The sequence below is a fragment of the Mesoplodon mirus genome (assembly GCF_964341445.2).
Source record: "Mesoplodon mirus genome assembly, chromosome: 12".
Taxonomy (NCBI): Eukaryota; Metazoa; Chordata; class Mammalia; order Artiodactyla; family Ziphiidae; genus Mesoplodon; species Mesoplodon mirus.
Genome location: NC_138988.1, coordinates 38,101,665 through 38,125,855, shown reverse-complemented (window position 1 = coordinate 38,125,855; position 24,191 = coordinate 38,101,665). Strand labels below are relative to the sequence as shown.

The window sequence follows — 24,191 nt, the reverse complement described above, 5'->3', positions numbered from 1 at the left end:
TTATTAGAGAAATGAACATCAAAACTACAATGAGGAATCACCTCATGCCAGTCAGAATGGCCATTATCAAAAAATCTAGAAACAATAAATGCTGGAGAGGGTGTGGTGGAAAGGGAACCCTCTTGCACTGTTGGTGGGAATGTAAATTGATACAGCCACTATGGAGAACAGTATGGAGGTTCCTTAAAAAACTAAAAATAGAACTACCATATGACCTAGGAATCCCACTACTGGGCATATACCCTGAGAAAATCATATTTCAAAAAGATACATGTACCACAATGCTCACTGCAGCACTATTTACAATAGCCAGGACATGGAACCAACCTAAATGTCCATCAACAGATGAATGGATAAAGAAGATGTGACACATATATACAATGGAATATTACTCAGCCATAAAAAGAAAGGAAATTGAGTTATTTGTAGTGAGGTGGATGGACCTAGAGTCTGTCATACAGAGTGAAGTAAGTCAGAAAGAGAAAAACAAATACCATGTGCTAGAGCATATATGGAATCTGAAAAAAAAATGGTACTGATGAACCTATTTGCAGGGCAGGAATAAAGATGTAGACATAGAGAATGGACTTGAGGACACAGGGTGGGAGGGGGAAGCTGGCACAAAGTGAGAGTAGGATCAACATATATACACTACCGAATGTAAAATAGTTAGCTAGTGGGAAGCACAGGGAGATCACCTCCATGTTTTGCGATGACCTAGAGGGGTGGGATAGTGAGGGTGGGAGGGAAGCTCAAGAGGGAGGAGATATGGGGATAAATGTATGCACATGGCTGATTCACTCTGGTGTACAACAGAAACTAACATAGTTTTGGGAAACAATATACTCCAATAAAGATCTATTAAAAAATATATATATATCTAAAGAGAAATGACAGTGAAAACACCACATCCAAAACCTATGGATGGGATGCCACAAAAGCAGTTCTAAGAGGGAAGTTTACAGTGATACATTTGCTACCTCTGAAAACAAGAAAAATCTCAAATAAAGCAACATAACCTACACCTAAAGAAACTAGACAAAAACGACAAACAAAACCCAAAATTAGTAGAAGGAAAGAAATCATAAAAATCAGAGCAGAAATAAATGAAATAGAGACAAAGAAAACAGTAGGAAAGATCAAGGAAACTAAAAGCTGGCTCTTTGAGAAAATAAACAAAATTGATAAACCTTTAGCCAGACTCAACAAGAAAAAAAAAGGGAGTGGGCTCAAATCAATAAAATTAGAAATGAAAAATGAGAAGTTACAATGGACACCATAGAAATAAAAGGGTCATAAGTGATTACTACAAACAACTATATGCCAATAAGATGGACAACCTAGAAGAAATGGACAAATTCTGGGGAATTCCCTGGTGGTCCGGTGGTTAGGACTCTGCACTTCTACTTCCAGGGGCCCAGGTTCAATCCCTGATGGGGGAACTAAAATTCCACAACATGTAGGGTGCGGTTATAAATAAACACTTAGGGGCTTCCCTGGTGGCGCAGTAGTCGAGAGTCCGCCTGCCGATGAAGGGGACACGGGTTGGTGCCCCGGTCCGGGAAGATCCCAAATGCCACGGAGCGGCTGGGCCCGTGAGCCATGGCCGCTGAGCCTGTGCGTCCGGAGCCTGTGCTCCGCAACGGGAGAGGCCACAACAGTGAGAGGCCCGCGTACCGCAAAAGAAAAAAAAAAAACGGCTCAGTATAAATAAACACTTAAAAATTGTTTTAATTAAAATAAAAAATGGACAAATTCGTAGAAATAACCAGGAAGAAACAGAAAATATGAACAGACCAATCATAAGTAATGAAATTGAAACTGTGATTAAAATACTTTCAACAAACAGGAATTTCCTGGTGGCGTGGTGGTTAGGAATCCGCCTGCCAGTGCAGGGGACACGGGTTCGAGCCCTAGTCCGGGAAGATCCCACATATCGCGGAGCAACTACGCCCATACACCGAAAATACTAAGCCTGCACTCTAGAGCCTGCGAGCCACAACTACTGAAGCCTGTGCACCGCAACAAGAGAAGCCACCACAATGAGAAGCCTGTGCACCACAACAAAGAGTAGCCCCTGCTCGCCGCAACTAGAAAAAAGCCTGCGCGCAGCAACAAAGACCCAATGCAGCCAAAACAAAACAAAACGAAACAAAATGTGGTACATATATACAATGTTACTCAGCCGTAAAAAAGAATCAAATAGGAATCGGAACCAAGATGGCAGAGTAGGACATGCTCTCACTCCCTCTTGCGAGAACATCAGAATCACAACTAGCTGCTGGACAACCATCGACAGGAAGACACTGGAACTCACCAAAAAGGATACCCCACATCCAGACAAAGGAGAAGCCACAGTGAGATGGTAGGAGGGGCGCAACCACAGTAAAATCAAATCCCATAACTGCTGGGTGGGTGACTCACAGACTGGAGAACACTTATACCACAGAAGTCCACCCACTGGAGTGAAGGTTCTGAGCCCCACGTCAGGCTTCCCAACATGGGGGTCTGGCAATGGGAGGAGGAATTCCTAGAGAATCAGACTTTGAAGGCTAGTGGGATTTGATTGCAGGACTTTGACAGGACTGGGGGAAACAGAGACTCCACTCTTCGAGGGCACACACAAAATATTGTGCACATTGGGACCCAGGGGAAGGAGCAGTGACTCCAGGGGATACTGAAAGAGACCTACCTGCTAGTGTTGGAGGGTCTCCTGCAGAGGCAGGGGTGGCTGTGGCTCACCGTGGGGACAAGGAAACTGGCAGCAGAAGTTCTGGGGAGTACGCCTTGGCGTGAGCCCTCCCAGAGTCGGCCATTAGCCCCACCAAAGAGCCCAGGCAGGCTTCAGTGTTGGGCTGCCTCAGGCCAAACAACCAACAGGGAGGGTACCCAGCCCCACCCATCAGCAGTCAAACGGATTAAAGTTTTACTGAGCTCTGCCCACCAGAGCAACAGTCAGCTCTACCCACCACCAGTCCCTCCCATCACGAAACTTGCACAAGCCCCTTAGATAGCCTCATCCACCAGAGGGCAGACAGCAGAAGCAAGAAGAACTACAATCCTGCATCCTGTGGAAGGAAAACCACATTCACAGAAAGATAGACAAGATGAAAAGGCAGAGGGCTATGTACCAGATGAAGGAACAAGATAAAACCCCAGAAAAACAACTAAATGAAGTGGAGGTAGGCAACCTTCCAGAAAAAGAATTCAGAATAATGATAGTGAAGATGACCCAGGACCTCGGAAAAAGAATGGAGACAAAGGTTGAGAAGAGGGCTTCCCTGGTGGCGCACTGGTTGAGAGTCCGCCTGCCGATGCAGGGGACACAGGTTCGTGCCCCGGTCTGGGAGGATCCCACATGCCGCGGAGCGGCTGGGCCTGTGAGCCATGGCCGCTGAGCAGACGCGTCCGGAGCCTGTGCTCCGCAGCGGGAGAGGCCACAACAGTGAGAGGCCCGCGTACCACAAAAAAAAAAACAAAAAAAAAACAAAAAAAAAACAAAAAAAAAACACAAAAAAAAAAGGTTGAGAAGATACAAGAAATGTTTAACAAAGACTTAGAAGAATTAAAGAACAAATAAACAGAGATGAACAATACAATAACTGAAATGAAAACTACACTAGAAGGAATCAATAGCAGAATAACTGAGGCAGAAGAATGGATAAGTGACCTGGAAGACAGAATGGTGGAATTCACTGCTGCGGAACAGAATAAAGAAAAAAGAATGAAAAGAAATGAAGAGAGCCTAAGAGACCTCTGAGACAACATTAAACACAACAACATTCGCATTATAGGGTTCCCAGAAGGAGAAGAGAAAGAGAAAGGACCAGAGAAAATATTTGAAGAAATTATAATCGAAAACTTCCCTAACATGGGAAAGGAAATAGCCACCCAAGTCCAGGAAGCACAGAGAGTCCCACACAGGATAAAACCAAGGAGAAACATGCCAAGACACATAGTAATCAAACTGGCAAAAATTAAAGACAAAGAAAAATTATTGAAAGCAGCAAGGGAAAAACGACAAACAACATACAAGGGAACTCCCATAAGGTTAACAGCTGATTTCTCAGCAGAAACTCTCAAGCCAGAAGGGAGTGGTATGATATACTTAAAGTGATGAAAGGGAAGAACCTACAACCAAGATTACTCTACCCGGCAAGGATCTCAGTCAGATTCGATGGAGAAATCAAAAGCTTTACAGACAAGCAAAAGCTAAGAGAATTCAGCACCACCAAACCAGCTCTACAACAAATGCTAAAGGAACTTCTCTAAGTGGGAAACACAAGAGAAGAAAAGGACCTACAAAAACAAACCCAGGCCTGCGTACCGCGATGAAGAGTGGCCCCCGCGTGCCACAACTAGAGAAAGCCCTCGCACAGAAAAGAAGACCCAACACAGCCATAAATAAATAAATAAATAAATAAATAAATAAATTTAAATCATATGGGCTTCTAAGAAGACCTCTGCTTAAAAAAAAAACAAACAAAAAACCCCAGAAGAATTAAGAAAATGGTCATAGGAACATACATATCGATAATTACCTTAAACGTGAATGGATTTAAATGCTCCAACCAAAAGACGCAGGCTTGCTGAATGGATACAAAAACAAGACCCATCCATATGCTGTCTACAAGAGACCCACTTCAGACCTAAGGACACATACAGACTGAAAGTGAGGGGATGGAAAAAGATATTCCATGCAAATGGAAATCAAAAGAAAGCTAGAGTCACAATACTCATATCAGATAAAATAGACTTTCAAATAAAGAATGTTACAAGAGACAAGGAAGGACACTATATAATGATCAAGGGATCAATCCAAGAAGAAGGTATAACAATTATAAATATATATGCACCCAACATAGGAGCACCTCAATACATAAGGCAACTGCTAACAGCTATAAAAGAGGAAATGGACAGTAACACAATAATAGTGTTCTTTAACACCTCACTTACACCAATGGACAGATCATCCAAAATGAAAATAAATAAGGAAACAGAAGCTTTAAATGACACAATAGACCAGATAGATTTAATTGATATTTATAGGACATTCCATCCAAAAACAGCAGATTACACTTTCTTCTCAAGTGTGCACAGAACATTCTCCAGGATAGATCACATCTTGGGTCACAAATCAAGCCTCAGTAAATTTAAGAAAATTGAAATCATATCAAGCATCTTTTCTGACCACAACGCTATGAGATTAGAAATGAATTACAGGGAGAAAAACGTAAAAAACACAAACACATGGAGGCTAAACAATATGTTACTACATAACCAAGAAATCACTGAAGAAATCAAAGAGGAAATCAAAAAATACCTAGAGACAAATAACAATGAAAACACGATGATCCAAAACCTATGGGATGCAGCAAAAGCAGTTCTAAGAGGGAAGTTTATAACTATACAAGCCTACCTCAAGAAACAAGAAAAATCTCAAATAAACAATCTAACCTTACACCTACAGGAACTAGAGAAAGAAGAACAAACAAAACCCAAAGTTAGCAGAAGGAAAGAAATCATAAAGCTCAGAGCAGAAGTACATGAAATTGAAACAAAGAAAACAATAGCAAAGATCAATAAAACTAAAAGCTGGTTCTTTGAGAAGATAAACAAAATTGATAAACCATTAGCCAGACTCATCAAGAATAAGAGGGAGAGGGCTCAAATCAATAAAATTAGAAATGAAAAAGAAGTTACAACAGACACCACAGAAATACAAAGCATCCTAAGAGACTACTACAAGCAACTCTATGCCAATAAAATGGACAACCTGCAAGAAATGGAAAAATTCTTAGAAAGGTATAACCTTCCAAGACTGAACCAGGAAGAAATAGAAAATATGAACAGACCAATCACAAGTAACGAAATTGAAACTGTGATTAAAAATCTTCCAACAGGGCTTCCCTGGTGGCGCAGTGGTTGAGAGTCCGCCTGCCGATGCAGGGGACACGGGTTTGTGCCCCAGTCTGGGAAGATCCCACATGCCACAGAGCGGCTACACCCGTCAGCCATGGCCGCTGAGCCTGCGTGTCCAGAGCCTGTGCTCCACAACGGAAGAGGCCACAACAGTGAGAGGCCCGCATACCGAAAAAAAAAAAAATCTTCCAACAGGGGCTTCCCTGGTGGCGCAGTGGTTGAGAGTCTGCCTGCTAATGCAGGAGACACGAGTTCGAGCCTTGGTCTGGGAGGATCCAACATGCCGCGGAGCAACTGGACCCGTGAGCCACAACTACTGAGCCTGCGCGTCTGCAGCCTGTGATCCGCAACAAGAGGCCACAACAGTGAGAGGCCCGTGCAACGCGAGGAAGAGTGGCCCCCACTTGCCGCAACTGGAGAAAGCCCTCGCACAGAAACTAAGACCCAACACAGCCAAAAATAATTAATTAATTAATTTAAAAAAAAGCTAACGCAGCCACAGATATAATAAAAATAAATTTAAAAAAATCTTCCAACAAACAAAAGTCCAGGACCAGATGGCTTCACAGGTGAATTCTATCAAACATTTAGAGAAGAGCTAACACCCATCCTTCTCAAACTCTTCCAAAAAATTGCGGAAGGAACATTCCCAAACTCATTCTATGAGGCCACCGTCAGCTGGATACCAAAACCAGACAAAGATACTACAAAAAAAGAAAATTACAGACGAATATCATTGATGAATATAGATGCAAAAATCCTCAACAAAATACTAGCAAACAGAATCCAACAACACAATAAAAGGATCATACATCACGATCAAGTGGGATTTATCCCAGGGATGCAAGGATTCTTCAATATACACAAATCAATCAATGTGATACACCATATTAACAAATTGAAGAATAAAAACCATATGATCATCTCAATGGGTGCAGAAAAAGCTTTTGACAAAATTCAACACTGGTTTATGATAAAAACTCTCCAGAAAGTGGGCACAGAGGGAACCTACCTCAACATAATAAAGGCCATATACGACAAACCCACAGCAAACATCATTCTCAATGGTGAAAAACTAAAAGCATTTCCTCTAAGATCAGGAACAAGACAAGGATGTCCACTCTCACCACTATTATTCAACATAGTTTTGGAAGTCCTAGCCACGGCAATCGGAGAAGAAAAAGAAATAAAAGCAATACAAATTGGAGGGCTTCCCTGGTGGTGCAGTGGTTGAGAGTCTGCCTCCCGATGCAGGGGATGCGGGTTCGTGTCCCGTTCCAGGAGGATCCCACATGCCACGGAGTGGCTGGGCTCATAAGCCATGGTAGCTGAGCCTGCGCGTACGGAGCCCGTTATCCGCAATGGGAGAGGCCACAACAGTGAGAGGTCCGCATACCGCAAAAAAAAAAAAAAAGGAATACAAATTGGAAAAGAAGAAGTAAAACTGTCACTGTTTGCAGATGACATGATTCTATACATAGAGAATCCTAAAGATGCCACCAGAAAACTACTAGAGCTAATCAATGAATTTGGTAAAGTTGCAGGATACAAAATTAATGCACAGAAATCTCTTGCATTCCAATACACTAATGAGGAAAACTCTGAAAGAGAAATTAAGGAAACATTCCCATTTAACACTGCAACAAAAAGAATAAAATACCTAGGAATAAACCTACCTAGGGAGACAAAAGACCTATATGCAGAAAACTATAAGACACTGATGAAAGAAATTAAAGATGATACCAACAGATGGAGAGATATACCATGTTCTTGGATTGTAAGAATCAATATTGTGAAAATGACTGTACTACCCAAAGCAATCTACAGATTCAATGCAATCCCTATCAAATTACCAATGGCATTTTTTTTTTTTTTTTTTTTTTTTTCCGTACGCGGGCCTCTCACTGTTGTGGCCTCTCCCGTTGCGGAGCACAGGCTCCGGACGCGCAGGCCCAGCGGCCATGGCTCACGGGCCCAGCCGCTCCGCGGCATATGGGATCCCCCCAGACCGGGGCACGAACCCGTATCCCCTGCATTGGCAGGCGGACTCTCAACCACTGCGCCACCAGGGAGGCCCACCAATGGCATTTTTTACGGAACTAGAACAAAAAATCTTAAAATTTGTATGGAGACACAAAAGACTCCGAATAGCCAAAGCAGTCTTCAGGGAAAAAAACGGAGCTGGAGGAGTCAGACTCCCTGACTTCAGACTATACTACAAAGCTACAGTAATCAAGACAATATGGTACTGGCACAAAAACAGAAACATAGATCAATGGAACAAGACAGAAAGCCCAGAGATAAACCCATGCACCTATGGTCAACTAATCTATGAAAAAGGAGGCAAGGATATACAATGGAGAAAAGACAGTCTCTTCAATAAGTGGTGCTGGGAAAACTGGACAGCTACATGTAAAAGAATGAAATTAGAACACTCCCTAACACCATACGCAAAAACTCAAAATGGATTAGAGACCTAAATGTAAGACCAGACACTATAAAACTCTTAGAGGAAAACATAGGAAGAACACTCTTTGACATAAACCACGGCAAGATCTTTTTTTTAATCTTTTTTTTTCTGTACGTGGGCCTCTCACTGCTGTGGTCTCTCCCGTTGCGGAGCACAGGCTCTGGATGCGCAGGCCCAGCAGCCATGGATCACACGCCCAGCGGCTCCGTGGCATGTGGGATCTTCCCATACCAGGGCATGAACCCGTGTCCCCTGCATTGGCAGGCGGACTCTCAACCACTGTGCCACCAGGGAAGCCCGCAAGATCTTTTTTGACCCACCTCCTAGAGTAATGGAAATAAAAACAAAAATAAACAAATGGGACCTAATGAAACTTCAAAGCTTTGGCACCACAAAGGAAACCATAAAGAAGACGAAAAAACAACCCTCAGAATAAGAGAAAATATTTGCAAACGAATCAACGGACAAAGGATTAATCTCCAAAATATATAAACAGCTCATGCAGCTCAATATTAAAAAAAACAAACAACCCAATCCAAAAATGGGCAGAAGACCTAGACATTTCTCCAAAGAAGACATACAGATGGCCAAGAAGCACATGAAAAGCTGCTCAACGTCACTAATTATTAGAGAAATGCAAGTCAAAACTACAATGAGGTGGGAATCGGGAAGATGGCGGAAGAGTAAGATGGGGAGATCACCTTCCTCCCCACAGATACACCAGAAATACATCTACACGTGTAACAACTCCTACAGAACACCTACTGAACGCTGGCAGACGACCTCAGACCTCCCAAAAGGCAAGAAACTGCCCACGTACCTGGGTAGGGCAAAAGAAAAAACAGAGACAAAAGAATAGGGACGGGACCTGCACCAGTGGGAGGGAGCTGTGAAGGAGGAAAGGTTTCCACACACTAGGAAGCCCCTTCACGGGCGGAGACTGTGGGTGGCAGAGGGGGAAAGCTTCAGAGCCACGGAGGAGAGCGCAGCAACAGGGGTGCGGAGGGCAAAGCGGAGAGATTCCCGCACAGAGGATCGGTGCCGACCGGCATTCACGGCACTCACCAGCCCGAGAGGCTTGTCTGCTCACCCGTCGGGGTGGGCGGGGCTGGGAGCTGAGGCTTGGGCTTTGGTCGGGGCGCAGGGAGAGGACTGCGGTTGTCAGCGTGAACACAGCCTGCAGGGGGCACCACTGCTAGCCGGGAGGGAGTCCGGGGAAAAGTCTGGACCTGCCGAAGAGGCAAGAGACTTTTTCTTCTTTCTTAGTTTCCTGGTGCGCAAGGAGAGGGGATTAAAGAGCGCTGTTTAAAGGAGCTCCAGAGACGGGTGCGAGCCGCGGCTAACAGCACGGACCCCAGAGACGGGCACGAGACGCTAAGGCTGCTGCTGCCGCCACCAAGAAGCCTGTGGGCGAGCACAGGTCACTATCCACACCTCCCTTCCGGGGAGCCTGTGCAGCCTGCCACTGCCAGGGTCCCGGGATCCAGGGACAACTTCCCCGGGAGAATGCACGGCGCGCCTCAGGCTGGTGCAACTTCACAACAGACTCTGCCGCCTCAGGTTCGCCCCGCATCCGCACCCCTTCCTCCCCCCGGCCTGAGTGAGCCAGAGTCCCCGAAGCAGCTGCTCCTTTAACCCTGTCTTGTCTGAGCGGGAACAGACGCCCTCAGGCAACCTACAAGCAGAGGCAGGGACAAATCCAAACCTCAGCCCCCGGAGCTGCGCAAAAAAAGAAGAGAAAGGGAAATCTCTCCCAGCAGCCTCAGAAGCAGCGGATTAAAGCTCCACAATCAACTTGATATACCCTGCATCTGTGGAATACATGAATAGACAACGAATCATCCCAAATTGAGGAGGTGGACTTTGAGAGCAAGATTTATTATTTTTTCCCCTTTTCCTCTTTTTGTGAGTGTGTATGTGTATGCTTCTGTGTGAGATTCTGTCTGTATAGCTTTGATGTCACCATTTGTCCTAGGGTTCTATCCATCCATTTTTTTTCTTTGTAAAAAATTTTTTTCTTAATAATTATGTTTTATTTTAATAACTTTATTTTATTTTATCCTTTCTTCTTTCTTCCTCTCTTTTCTTTTCTTTCTTCCTCTCTCTCTCTCTCTCTCTCTCCCCGCCCCCCCACCGCTTTTATTCTGAGCCTTGTGGATGAAACGCTCTTGGTGCTGCAGCCAGGAGTCAGTGCTCTGCCTCTGAAGTGGGAGAGCCAACTTCAAGACACTGGTCCACAAGAGACCTCCCAGCTCCACATAATATCACACAGCGAAAATCTCCCAGAGATCACCATCTCAACACCAGCACCCAGCTTCAGTCAACGACCAGCAAGCTACAGTGCTGGACACCCTATGCCAAACAACTAGCAAGACAGGAACACAACCCCAACCATTAGCAGAGAGGCTGCCTAAAATCATAATAAGTCCACAGACACCCCAAAACACACCACCAGACGTGGACCTGCCCACCAGAAAGACAAGATCCAGCCTCATCCACCAGAACACAGGCACTAGTCCCCTCCACCAGGAAGCCTACACAACCCACTGAAACAACTTTAGCCACTGGGGACAGACACCAAAAACAACGGCAACTACGAACCTGCAGCCTGCAAAAAGGAGACTCCAAACACACTAAGATAAGCAAAATGAGAAGACAGAAAAACACACAGCAGATGAAGGAGCAAGATAAAAAAACCCACTGACCTAATAAATGAAGAGGAAATAGGCAGTCTACCTGAAAAAGAATTCCAAATTATTGATAGTCAGGATGATCCAAAATCTTGGAAATAGAGAAAATGCAAGAAACATTTAACAAGGACAGAAGAACTAAAGATGAAACAAGCAACGATGAACAACACAATAAATGAAATTAAAAATACTCTAGATGGGATCAATAGCAGAATAACTGAGGCAGAAGAACGAATAAGTGACCTGGAAGATAAAATAATGGAAATAGCTACTGCAAGCAGAAGAAAAAAAGAATGAAAAGAACTGAGGACAGTCTCAGAGACCTCTGGGACAACATTAAATGCACCAACAGTCGAATTATAGGGGTTCCAGAAGAAGAAGAGAAAAAGAAAGGGACTGAGAAAATATTTGAAGAGATTATAGTTGAAAACTTCCCTAATATGGGAAAGGAAATAGTTAAGTCCAGGAAGCACAGAGAGTCCCATACAGGATAAATCCAAGGAGAAACACACCAAGACACATATTAATCAAACTGTCAAAAATTAAATACAGGGCCTCCCTGGTGGCACAGTGGTTGAGAGTCCGCCTGCCGATGCAGGGGATACGGGTTCATGCCCCGGTCCGGGAGGATCCCATATGCCGCGGAGCGGCTGGGCCCGTGAGCCATGGCTGCTGAGCCTGCGCGTCCGGAGCCTGTGCTCCACAGCGGGAGAGGCCACAACGGTGAGAGGCCCGCGTACCGCAAAAAAAAAAAAAAAAAAAAAAAAAAAAAATTAAATACAAAGAAAACATATTAAAAGCAGCAAGGGAAAAAAACAACAAATAACACACAAGGGAATCCCCATAAGGTTAACAGCTGATCTTCCAGCAGAAACTCTGCAAGCCAGAAGGGAGTGGCAGGACATATTTAAAGTGATGAAGGAGAAAAACCTACAACCAAGATTACTCTACCCAGCAAGGATCTCATTCAGATTTGATGGAGAATTTAAAACCTTTACAGAGAAGCAAAAACTGAGAGTTCAGCACCACCAAGCCAGCTTTACAACAAATGCTAAAGGACCTTCTCTAGGCAAGAAACACAAGAGAAGGAAAAGATCTACAATAACAAGCCCAAAACAATTAAGAAAATGGGAATAGGAACATACATATCGATAATACCTTAAATGTAAATGGATTAAATGCTCCAACCAAAAGACACAGACTGGCTGAATAGATACAAAAACAAGACCCATATATACGCTGTCTACAAGAGACCCACTTCAGACCTAGAGACACATACAGACTGAAAGTGAGGGGATGGAAAAAGATATTCCATACAAATGAAAACCAAAAGAAAGCTGGAGTAGCAATTCTCATATCAGACAAAATAGACTTTAAAATAAAGACTATTAGAAGAGACAAAGAAGGACACTACATAATGATCAAGGGATCGATCCAAGAAGAAGATATAACAATTGTAAATATTTATGCACCCAACATAGGAGCACCTCAATACATAAGGTGAATACTAACAGCCATAAAAGGGGAAATCGACAGTAACACATTCATGGTAGGGGACTTTAACACCCCACTTTCACCAATGGGCAGATCATACAAAATGAAAATAAATAAGGAAACACAAGCTTTAAATGATACATTAAACAAGATAGACTTAATTGATATTTATACAACATTCCATTCAAAAACAACATAATACACATTTTTCTCAAGTGCTCATGGAACATTCTCCAGGACAGATCATATCTTGGGTCACAAATCAAGCCTTGGTAAATTAAAAAAAATTGAAATTGTATCAAGTATCTTTTCCGACCACAACGCTATGAGACTAGATATCAATTACAGGAAAAGATCTGTAAAAAATACAAACACATGGAGGCTAAACAATACACTACTTAATAACGAAGTGATCACTGAAGAAATCAAAGAGGAAATCAAAAAATACCTAGAAACAAATGACAATGGAGACACGATGACCCAAAACCTATGGGATGCAGCAAAAGCAGTTCTAAGAGGGAAGTTTATAGCAATACAATCTTACCTTAAGAAACAGGAAACACCTCGAATAAACAACCTGAACTTGCACCTAAAGCAATTAGAGAAAGAAGAACAAAAAAAACCCAAAGTTAGCAGAAGGAGAGAAATCATAAAGATCAGATCAGAAATAAATGAAAAAGAAATGAAGGAAACGATAGCAAAGATCAATAAAACTAAAAGCTGGTTCTTTGAGACAATAAACAAAATTGATAAAGCATTAACCAGACTCATCAAGAAAAAAAGGGAGAAGACTCAGATCAATAGAATTAGAAATGAAAAAGGAGAAGTAATGACTGACACTGCAGAAATACAAAGGATCATGAGAGATTACTACAAGCAACTCTATGCCAATAAAATGGACAACCTGGAAGAAATGGACAAATTCTTAGAAAAGCACAACCTGCCAAGATTAAATCAGGAAGAAACAGAAAATATGAATAGACCAATCAAAAACACTGAAATTGAAACTGTGATTAAAAATCTTCCCACAAACAAAAGCCCAGAACCAGATGGTTTCACAGGCGAATTCTATCAAACATTTAGAGAAGAGCTAACACCTATCCTTCTCAAACTCTTCCAAAATATAGCAGAGGGAGGAACACTCCCAAACTCATTCTACGAGGCCACCATCACCCTGATACCAAAACCAGACAAGGATGTCACAAAGAAAGAAAACTACAGGCCAATATCACTGATGAACATAGATGCAAAAATCCTCAACAAAATACTAGCAAACAGAATCCAACAGCACATTAAAAGGACCATACACCATGATCAAGTGGGGTTTATTCCAGGAATGCAAGGATTCTTCAATATACGCAAATCAATCAACGTGATACACCATATTAACAAATTGAAGGAGAAAAACCATATGATCATCTCAATAGATGCAGAGAAAGCTTTAGACAAAATTCAACACCCATTTATGATAAAGACCCTGCAGAAAGGCATACAGGGAACTTTCCTCAACATAATAAAGGCCATATATGACAAACCCACAGCCAACATCATCCTCAATGGTGAAAAAATGAAAGCATTTCCACTACGATCAGGAACAAGACAAGGTTGCCCACTCTCACCACTCTTATTCAACATAGTTTTGGAAGTTTTAGCCACAGCAATCAGAGAAGAAAAGGAAATAAAAGGAATCCAAATTGGAAAAGAAGAAGTAAAGCTGTCACTGTTTGCAGATGACATGATACTATACATACAGAATCCTAAAGATGCTACCAGAAAACTACTAGAGCTAATCAATGAATTTGGTAAAGTAGCAGGATACAAAATGAATGCACAGAAATCTCTGGCATTCCTATACACTAATGATGAAAAATCTGAAAATGAAATCAAGAAAACACTCCCATTTACCACTGCAACAAAAAGAATAAAATATCTAGGAATAAACCTACCTAAGGAGACAAAAGACCTGTATGCAAAAAATTATAAGACACTGATGAAAGAAATTAAAGATGATACAAATAGATGGAGAGATATACCATGTTTTTGGATTGGAAGAATCAACACTGTGAAAATGACTCTACTACCCAAAGCAATCTACAGATTCAATACAATCCCTATCAAACTACCACTGGCATTTTTCACAGAACTAGAACAAAAAATTTCACAATTTGTATGTAAACACAAAAGACCCAGACTAGCCAAAGCAATCTTGAGAACGAAAAACAGAGCTGGAGGAATCAGGCTTCCTGACTTCAGACTACACTACAAAGCTACAGTAATCAAGACAGTATGGTACTGGCACAAAAACAGAAATATAGATCAACGGAACAAGATAGAAAGCCCAGAGATAAACCCACGCACATATGGTCACCTTATCTTTGATAAAGGAGGCAGGAATGTACAGTGAAGAAAGGACAGCCTCTTCAATAAGTCGTGCTGGGAAAACTGGACAGGTACATGTAAAAGTATGAGATTAGATCACTCCCTAACACCATACACAAAAATAAGCTCAAAATGGATTAAAGACCTAAATGTAAGGCCAGAGACTATCAAACTCTTCGAGGAAAACATAGGCAGAACACTCTATGACATAAATCACAGCAAGATCCTTTTGACCCACCTCCCAGAGAAATGGAAATAAAAACAAAAATAAACAAATGGGACCTAATGAAACTTCAAAGCCTTTGCACAGCAAAGGAAACCATAAACAAGACCAAAAGACAACCCTCAGAATGGGAGAAAATATTTGCAAATGAAGCAACTGACAAAGGATTAATCTCCAAAATTTACAAGCAGCTCATGCAGCTCAATAACAAAAAAACAAACAACCCAATCCAAAAATGGGCAGAAGACCTAAATAGACATTTCTCCAAAGAAGATATACAGACTGCCAACAAACACATGAAAGAATGCTCAACATCATTAATCATTAGAGAAATGCAAATCAAAACTACAATGAGATATCATCTCACACCAGTCAGAATGGCCATCATCAAAAAATCTAGAAACAATAAACGCTGGAGAGGTTGTGGAGAAAAGGGAACACTCTTGCGCTGCTGGTGGGAATGTGAATTGGTAGAGCCACTATGGAGAACAGTATGGAGGTTCCTTAAAAAACTACAAATAGAACTACCATACGACCCAGCAATCCCACTACTGGGCATATACCCTGAGAAAACCATAATTCAAAAAGAGTCATGTACCAAAATGTTCATTGCAGCTCTATTTACAATAGCCAGGAGATGGAAACAACCTAAGTGTCCATCATTGGATGAATGGATAAAGATAATGTGGCACATATATACAATGGAATATTACTCAGCCATAAAAAGAAACGAAATTGAGCTATTTGTAATGAGGTGGATGGACCCAGAATCTGTCATACAGAGTGAAGTAAGTCAGAAAGAGAAAGACAAATACTGTATGCTAACACATATATATGGAATTTAAGAAAAAAAGTGTCATGAAGAACCTAGGGGTAAGACAGGAATAAAGACACAGACCTACTAGGAAGTGGACTTGAGGATATGGGGAGGGGGAAGGATAAGCTGTGACAAAGCGAGAGGGTGGCATGGACATATATACACTACCAAACGTAAAATAGATAGCTAGTGGGAAGCAGCCGCATAGCACAGAGAGATCAGCTCAGTGCTTTGTGACCACCTAGAGGGGTGGGATAGGGAGGGTGGGAGGGAGGGAGACGCAAGAGGGAAGAGATATGGGAACGTATGTATATGTATAACTGATTCACTTTGTTATAAAGCAGAAACTAGCACACCATTGTAAAGCAATTATACCCCAATAAAGATGTAAAAGAATAAATAAATAAAATAAAATAAATCAAAATAAATGGAAAAAAAACTACAATGAGGTATCACTTCACACCAGTTAGAATGGGCATCATCAGAAAATCTACAAACAACACATGCTGGAGAGGGTGTGGAGAAAAGGGAACCCTCTTGCACTGTTGGTGGGAATGTAAATTGATACAGCCACTATGGAGAACAGTATGGAGGTTCCTTAAAAAACTAAAAATAGAATTACCATATGATCCAGCAATCCCACCACCTAGCATATACCCAGAGAAAAACGTAATTCAAAAAGACACATGCACCCTAATGTTCACTGGAGCACTGTTTACCATAGCCAGGTCATGGAAGCAACCTAAATGCCCATCGACAGACAAATGGATAAAGAAGATGTGGTACATATATACAATGCAATATTACTCAGTCATAAAAAGGAACAACACTGGGGCATTTGTTGAGACGCGGATGGATCTAGAGACTGTCATACAGAGTGAAGTAAGTCAGAAAGAGAAAAACAAATATCGTATATTAACGCATATATGTGGAACCTAGAAAAATGGTACAGATGAACCAGTTTGCAGGGCAGAAATTGAGACACAGATGCAGAGAATAAACGTAGGGACACCAAGGGGGAAAGTGGCAGGCGGCTAGGGGTGGTGGTGGGCTGAATTGGGTGATTGGGATTGACATGTATACACTGATGTGTATAAAATTGATGACTAATAAGAATCTGCTGTATAAAAAAATAAACAAAATAAAATTCAAAAAAAAGATTACAGTAAAAAAAAAGAATAAAATAATGGCCTTTGCAGCAACATGGATGGATCTAGAGGTTATCATACTAAGTGAAGCAAGTCAGACAGAGAAAGACAATTTATCATATGACCTCACTTATATGTGGAATCTAATTTTAAAAATGATACCAAATGAACTAATTTACAATACAGAAACAGACTCACAGATCTCAAAATCAAACTTACGGGTACCAAAGGGGAAATGTAAGGGAGAAGAATAAATCAGGAATTTGGGATTAACACATACACATCACTATATATAAGGTAGATAATCAGCAAGGTCCTACTGTATAATACAGAGAACTCTACTCAATATTCTGTGATAACCCATCTGAGAAAAGAATATGAAAAAGAATGAATATATGTATATGTATAACTAAATCACTTTGCTGTACACCTGAAACACAACATCGTAAATCAACTATACTCCAGTATAAAATTTTGTAACGTAAAACAAACTCCCAAAAAACTCTCACTTTTCAAACAGCTCTTTGTTGCTATGTTATATTATTGTAAAGGTTAATTAAGTTATTAAAAAGATATTCTAAGCTTGTTTCTAAAGCTGATCACTGTAATCTATCCTTGGATGAAAATTAGGTGCCCATAATGTATAACCAGGGGATAATACATACAAGGAAAAAAAAATCATTTAGAGCTTCCCTGGTGGCACAGTGGTTAAGAATCCTCCTGCCAATGCAGGGGACACGGGTTCGAGCCCTGGTCTGGGACGATCCCACATGCCGCAGAGCAACTAAGCCCATGCGCCACAACTACTGAGTCTGCACTCTAGAGCCTGCGAGCCACAACTACTGAAGCCCGTGCTCCTAGAGCCTGTGCTCCTTGACAAGAGAAGCCACCGTAATGGAAGTCTGCACACCAAAGTGAAGAGTAGCCCCTGCTTGCTGCAACCAGAGAAAAGCCTGCGCGCAGCAACGAAGACCCAACGCTGGCAAAAATAAAATAAATAAATTTGTTTAAAAAAATCATTTAAAAGAATGTGTCCAACCTAGATAAAAGGCCTCTTATCAGGTATTCTCAAGTACATCAGGCACAAAGAAACTGAAGGGAATCAACTTCCAAGAATTAAGGTACTTTTACCCTAATTACTAGAAGTGCCCAATGGAGGACTTCCTGAGCCCTGATGTCAGTCTTCCCCTCCTCCGACCCTTACAAGTGCTGACCCTTTATTTCCAGTTTGCAGCAAGACGGTTCGCTCATTGTCAACACCACTGGGGACACCTTCTGTACTACTCCTTTGTGGCAAGTTCTCTGGCATTAACACCTTGTTGGGAGACTACTTTAGAAGAGATAACATCTAGGGACTTCCCTGGTGGTCCAGTGGTTGAGACTCCGTGCTCCCAAGGCTGGGCGCCCAGGTTCAATCCTTGGTTAGGGAACTAGATCCCACATGCCGCAACTAAAGATCCCGAATGCAGCAATGAAGATCCCACGTGCAGCAACAAAGACCTGGCGCAGCCAAATAAGTAAATTAACATTAAAAAAAAAAAGAAGAGATAACATCTAAAGTTGTAAGTACAGGGCTTCCCTGGTGGCGCAGTGGTTGAGAGTCTGCCTGCCAATGCAGGGGACACGGGTTCGAACCCTGGTCTGGGAGGATCCCGCATGCCGCGGAGCGACTGGGCCCATGAGCCACAACTACTGAGCCTGCGCGTCTGGAGCCTATGCTCCGCAACGGGAGAGGCCGCGACAGTGAGAGGCCCGCGCACCGCGATGAAGAGTGGCCCCTGCTCGCCACAACTAGAGAAAGCCCTCGCACAGAAAGGAAGACCCAACACAGCCAAAAATAAATAAATAAATAAATTTATAAAGTTGTAAGTACAAATCTTGATTAAATTGCACGGTGGATTTTGACAGGGAAACGAAACTTTTAGATAGCTAACCATTGCTCCAGTGGAAGCTGCTGTGTCCTTGGAAATGGCTGCTCCAACGAGGGCTATCTTACAGGCAGGAGCCATTCCTCCAGCGGAGACTATTATCCCAGGGAAAAATGCACCCAAGGGTAAGGAGAGACCTCCGATATATTCAGGAGCTCCTCTGTACTCTGAGTTACCCAATGGGCCCATTTTCAGCCCAGCTAGCACCCGCAGAGGAGTAAGTTACTAACCAACTGCCTCTAGGGCTCTGCCTCTAAGAGAAATTTATAATAAAAATCAAGAAACAATAAGAGGGCTTCCCTGGTGGCGCAGTGTTTGAGAATCCTCCTGCCAATGCAGGGGACATGTGTTCGAGCCCTGGTCCGGGAAGATCCCACATGCCATGGAGTGACTAAGCCTGTGTGCCACAGCTACTGAGCCTGCGCTCTAGAGCCTGCGAGCCACAACTCCTGAGACTGCATGCCACAACTACTGAAGCCTGTGAGCCTAGAGCCCATGCTCTACAACAAGAGAAGCCACCTCAATGAGAAGCCCGCACACTGCAACGAAAGGGTAGCCCCCGCTCGCTGCAATTAGAGAAAGCCCACATGCAGCAACGAAAATCCAATGCAGCCAAAAATAAATAAATTAAAATAAATAAATTTTAAAAAAAGAAACAATAAGAGTTCATGTGCTTTTTTCAATGTCCGATTTAAGTCTGGCAGAAGTTGGAAAGTTTTTCTGAGGATTCTAAGCTTTCCACAAAGAAGGTTACTTGGTTAATGATCTCACCAGGGGGGATTTACAAATCTTATCCAACTGCTGCACCCCAGAGAAAGAACAGCATATAATACTGGCAGCCTGAGACCAACAGGGCCACACAGTGTACTGCTTGGGGAACAAAGCTGTCCCCGAGGCAGACCCACAGTGGAATTACTAAATAAATTCTATTCATAGGGATAGATGGGACCATATGATTAATTGTTTAATAAAGGCTATAAAAATGTTTTCAGTAAAACCTGTCAATTACGAAAAAGTAAAAAAAGTCCAACAGGAATTAAACGAAAATCTGACAGTATTTCAAGAAAGGTTAATAGAAACTTTTTAAAAGTATATGAATGTGGCTCCCTCCTCTTGGGAGGGACAGGCCCTTTTGGCTATGCATTTCATAGCCCAGTCTGCCCCAGACAACAGGCACAAAATTCAAAAAGCAATGGCCGGACTTCCCTGGTGGCACAGTGGTTAAGAATCAGTCTGCCAATGCAGGGGACACGGGTTCGAGCCCTGGTCCGGGAAGATCCCACATGCCATGGAGCAACTAAAGCCCCTGCGCCACGACTACTGAGCCTGCATTCTAGAGCACGCAAGCTACAACTACTGAAGCCCGCACACCACAACTACTGAAGCCTGCGCACCTAGAGCCCGTGCTCCGCAACAAGAGAAGCCACTGAAATGAGAAGCGTGTGCACCACAACGAAGAGTAGCCCCCGCTCTCTGCAACTAGAGAAAGCCCGCGTGCAGCAAAGAAGACCCAACGCAGCCAAATAAATACATACATTTTTAAAATAAATAAATATGTGGTAAAAAGCAATGGCCGGTCCTCAGACACCTATAAGCGACTTGCTCCAACTGGCTTATTCAGTTTTCAATAATAGGAATATAACCTAAAAGATTAAATGCACCCAAAGAAATATACAAAAGGTCCAAATGATGGCAGTAATTTGGTCCTCTGAAAAACCACTAAAGGGGAGGCTGGGCTTTCTGGGCCAATCTGGCCATGGTAAACCACAGGGCCCGTGGGTACCGAGACAAAACCAGTGTACTCTACATGGACAAGGGGGCACTGAAGGAAAGATTGTGATCAATGTACCCTTTGCAAATAGCCAGGGCACTGGCAGAGGGAATGCCCCAGACGCCAGAAAGTGACAGGGACCCCTCAGCCTTTGATGGTTTTACAATCGAAAGACTGAGGGGGGCCCAAGGCCAAAAGGGGATCCACCTAGAGATACCATCTACAAAACTAGTGTCAAGCCTCAAACTTTGGGTGGTAATTGACGTGGCGAGCCACTTGATAAAATTTCTCATAAACACCAGTGCAACCCTTTCAGTCTTAACCCAAGACTGAAAGCCTTAACAACCATAGGAAATATGTAATGGGAGTGTCAAGAAAGAGACAGGGGCACACTTTCCTGGAACCCCTTTTGTGCAACATCAATGGCTGGTCGTTTTTACATTCCTTTTTGTTTGTGCCTGATTGTCCTCTCTCTTTAATGGAAGGGACTTATTAACTAGATTAGGGGACACTCTGTTTCTCGAGGGACAAGGAAGCCACCCTTATCACTAAATGATATTAACAACAACAAAAAAAGAAAAACAGAGTAAATCTATAACTAAAATAAAAGTCTCAATAAACCCCAAAGTATAAAACATTAAGGCTCCGGGACTAGCCAAAAGCAAACAGATTGAGGCCTCAAGTAACTGCCTTCCATATTTGTAAAATGTTTTGAAAAAATGGTTTGGGTCTCCAAGATTATGGCTACAATCTCTTTTAATAACTCTTCTAATGCTTATTGCTGTATTTCTTTCTTTTTTTCTTAAATAAACTTATTTATTTTATTTATGTATTTATTTTTTTGGCTGCATTGGGTCTTCGTTGCTGCACGTGGGCTTTCTCTAGTTGCAGAAAGCGGGGGCTACTCTTCATTGTGGTGCGCAGGCTTCTCATTGTGGTGGCTTCTCTTGTTGCGGAGCACGGGCTCTAGGCATGTGGGCTTCAGTAGTTGTGGCTCATGGGCTCTAGAGCACAGGCTCAGTAGTTGTGGTGCACGGGCTTAGTTGCTCCTTGGCATGTGGGGTCTTCCCAGACCAGGGATTGAACCTGTGATCCCTGCCTTGGCAGGAGGATTCTTTTTTTTTTTTTTTTTTGTGGTACGCGGGCCTCTCACTGCTGTGGCCTCTCCCGTTGTGGAACACAGGCTCCGGACGCGCAGGCTCAGCGGCCATGGTTCACGGGCCCAGCCGCTCCGTGGCATGTGGGATCTTCCCGGACCGGGGCATGAACCTGTGTCCCCTGCATCGGCGGACTCTCAACCACTGTGCCACCAGGGAAGCCCGGCAGGTGGATTCTTAACCACTGCACCACCAAGGAAGTCCCTGCTGTATTTCTTTCAATTTGTATCTTTTATAAACTCATCCTCCGATGCTTAACGTCCACAAGGGCTAAAAGAATAATGCTAACCAGAGGGGCCTTGGCTTCTGGTTCTCCTAAAAGAGAAGGGACAGTCAGCCAGGTGTTTTACTTCTTCCCCAGGCAGGCCTACATTCCATCTCAGCAGAAAGTAGTTAATGATAGGTTGTCACCCCTTACACCCCTTTAAGCACAAAGGGTAAACACCTGGAGGCGGGAATGATACGGACAGAGTAAAAGGACAAAGTAGGTGATTAAATAGTTAATCCCAGTAAGTGATTGTAAGTAAAGAAAAAAGTATGGGAGACCCCTGTAAGTTAATGATCACTCAAGAAAGCAGGTTTGCTTAACCACAAAACCATGCAACAGAAGCATGAGACATGCCACAAAACAACAAAACAATGGTGGAATGAGACCCACATCCTGCCCAGTGAGCTCAGGTTAATGATTCCTAGGACATACGTGCACTAAAAACAAACATATAAGGAAAGGGTGACATTATACTAAAACTTGAAATGATTTATCATGTTAGTGTATGTTACCGCCTTTTTGCTCATTTCCATTGCGCCATGACAGTCCTGGTTTGACCACGTAAGAACAAGAAAACTCCCCACCCGACTTGGAAAAGGAATTGATGATGGAAGCTTGATGTCTCCTCAATAATGAGGAAGAAGGTGGTCTTCTCACCCTCCCCATTCTTCCTTTGATTATAAAACTATAGCTCACCATGTTCTCCAGATGGCACCCTCTAACCCACCCCCTTGTAAGCCTCTCAAGTGTCCTACTCTAATAAGTCACTTCTTATCTATCACTTTGCCTCTCCCTGAATTCTTTCTGCTCTAACGAACGGGAGCTACTCGGACCACGCACTGCCCACCCCCCAACCAATGCATTTCTGCGGTTTCATCAGTAGATTGTCTTTACTGCTCCGGGGCAAGCAGACCCATGTTTGGTTCAGTAACACCCTCACCCAAGCCCCACTGAAGTGGCGGCCAGATCTGAGCTGTGCCTAAGAGGCACCCCATCCCTACAGAGTAAACATATGTGTTTACTGCACCAGGACATGCTCCTCTGGTCGACCTGATAAGCGACTCTCTGGACTGCCTCTGGCTCCAGGGCGCTCATCAACCTTCTAGGTCCAGGCAGTCAAGTCCCAAATTTTGCAGCTTCCCCACCATCCCCTCTCTCAGTTCTCTGGGATAGCCCAGGCCTCCGGCCAACTTCCTAGTCCAGTCCAGGCAAGGATCAGGGCTTAGAGAGGGGGCTGGCTTCCTGCTCCGTCTGGCCTGTTTGTCCATCACAACAGACAACTTGGGTGGAGAGGCAATGAGGAAACCAACCAAGGCCGGGATGTGCGGACCAGGTGCGGGCGGGGAGCGAGGGCTCCGGGCAAGCGGGCGGCGCACTCAAGTTAGGCGCACACGTGGCCGCTGACTCCTTGGGCATGTGCCGGTCACGGGGAGAGTTGCGGGTGGCACCAGACTGGTCGAGGCAGGAGTCTCTACCCCAGGACTCTTAGGGACACCGACGGGAACCCACACAGGGCCCCAGCTCAACGTTCCTCAGTTGCCCAGAGCCCCCCACTTACCTCCTCCGCTGCGCTGGCCGCCTCTGCGGGGCGCGCTGCCTTTTCGGGCGCGGGGCATGCCGGGAATCGGGCGCGACGGGGCGCGGGGTCAGGGACCCGGCGGGCGGGGGCTCCAGACCAGCGAGTCGCCGGCCAATGCGCTGAGTTGAGACTTGGGCAGACGACGGGAGCCACACGCCACGCGCGCCACCATCTTCGCGAGGCGCCCCGCCCTGCCAAACTTGTCGAAGCGCCCCGCCCTGCTAAATGGGTGGCCGGGAAGGCGAGTTCCTGGTCTCTCGGTTCATGGAACCTCTCCATGCGGCCGAAACTACTATTCCCAAGGTGCTGCGCGCGGATTACCGCCCCCCCGGCTGGGCGCAGAGC

At 43.7% G+C, this 24,191-nt stretch overlaps 1 protein-coding gene across 2 annotated transcripts in view; it reads right to left on the bottom strand.

Moving 5' to 3' along the window:
* The window catches only part of IFRD2 (interferon related developmental regulator 2), a 37,323-nt gene extending 13,280 nt beyond the window's left edge, over nucleotides 1-24,043 (bottom strand). Inside the window, exon 1 of one of the 2 annotated variants that reach the window (XM_082637530.1) lies at nucleotides 23,826-24,043. In XM_082637530.1, coding sequence (XP_082493656.1) covers nucleotides 23,826-23,883 — 58 coding nt within the window. In that variant the 5' untranslated portion in view covers nucleotides 23,884-24,043. The remainder of the gene's footprint in view (nucleotides 1-23,825) is intronic. The other variant, XM_082637529.1, reaches the window with a different exon arrangement.
* Between the last annotated feature and the right edge of the window lie 148 nt (nucleotides 24,044-24,191).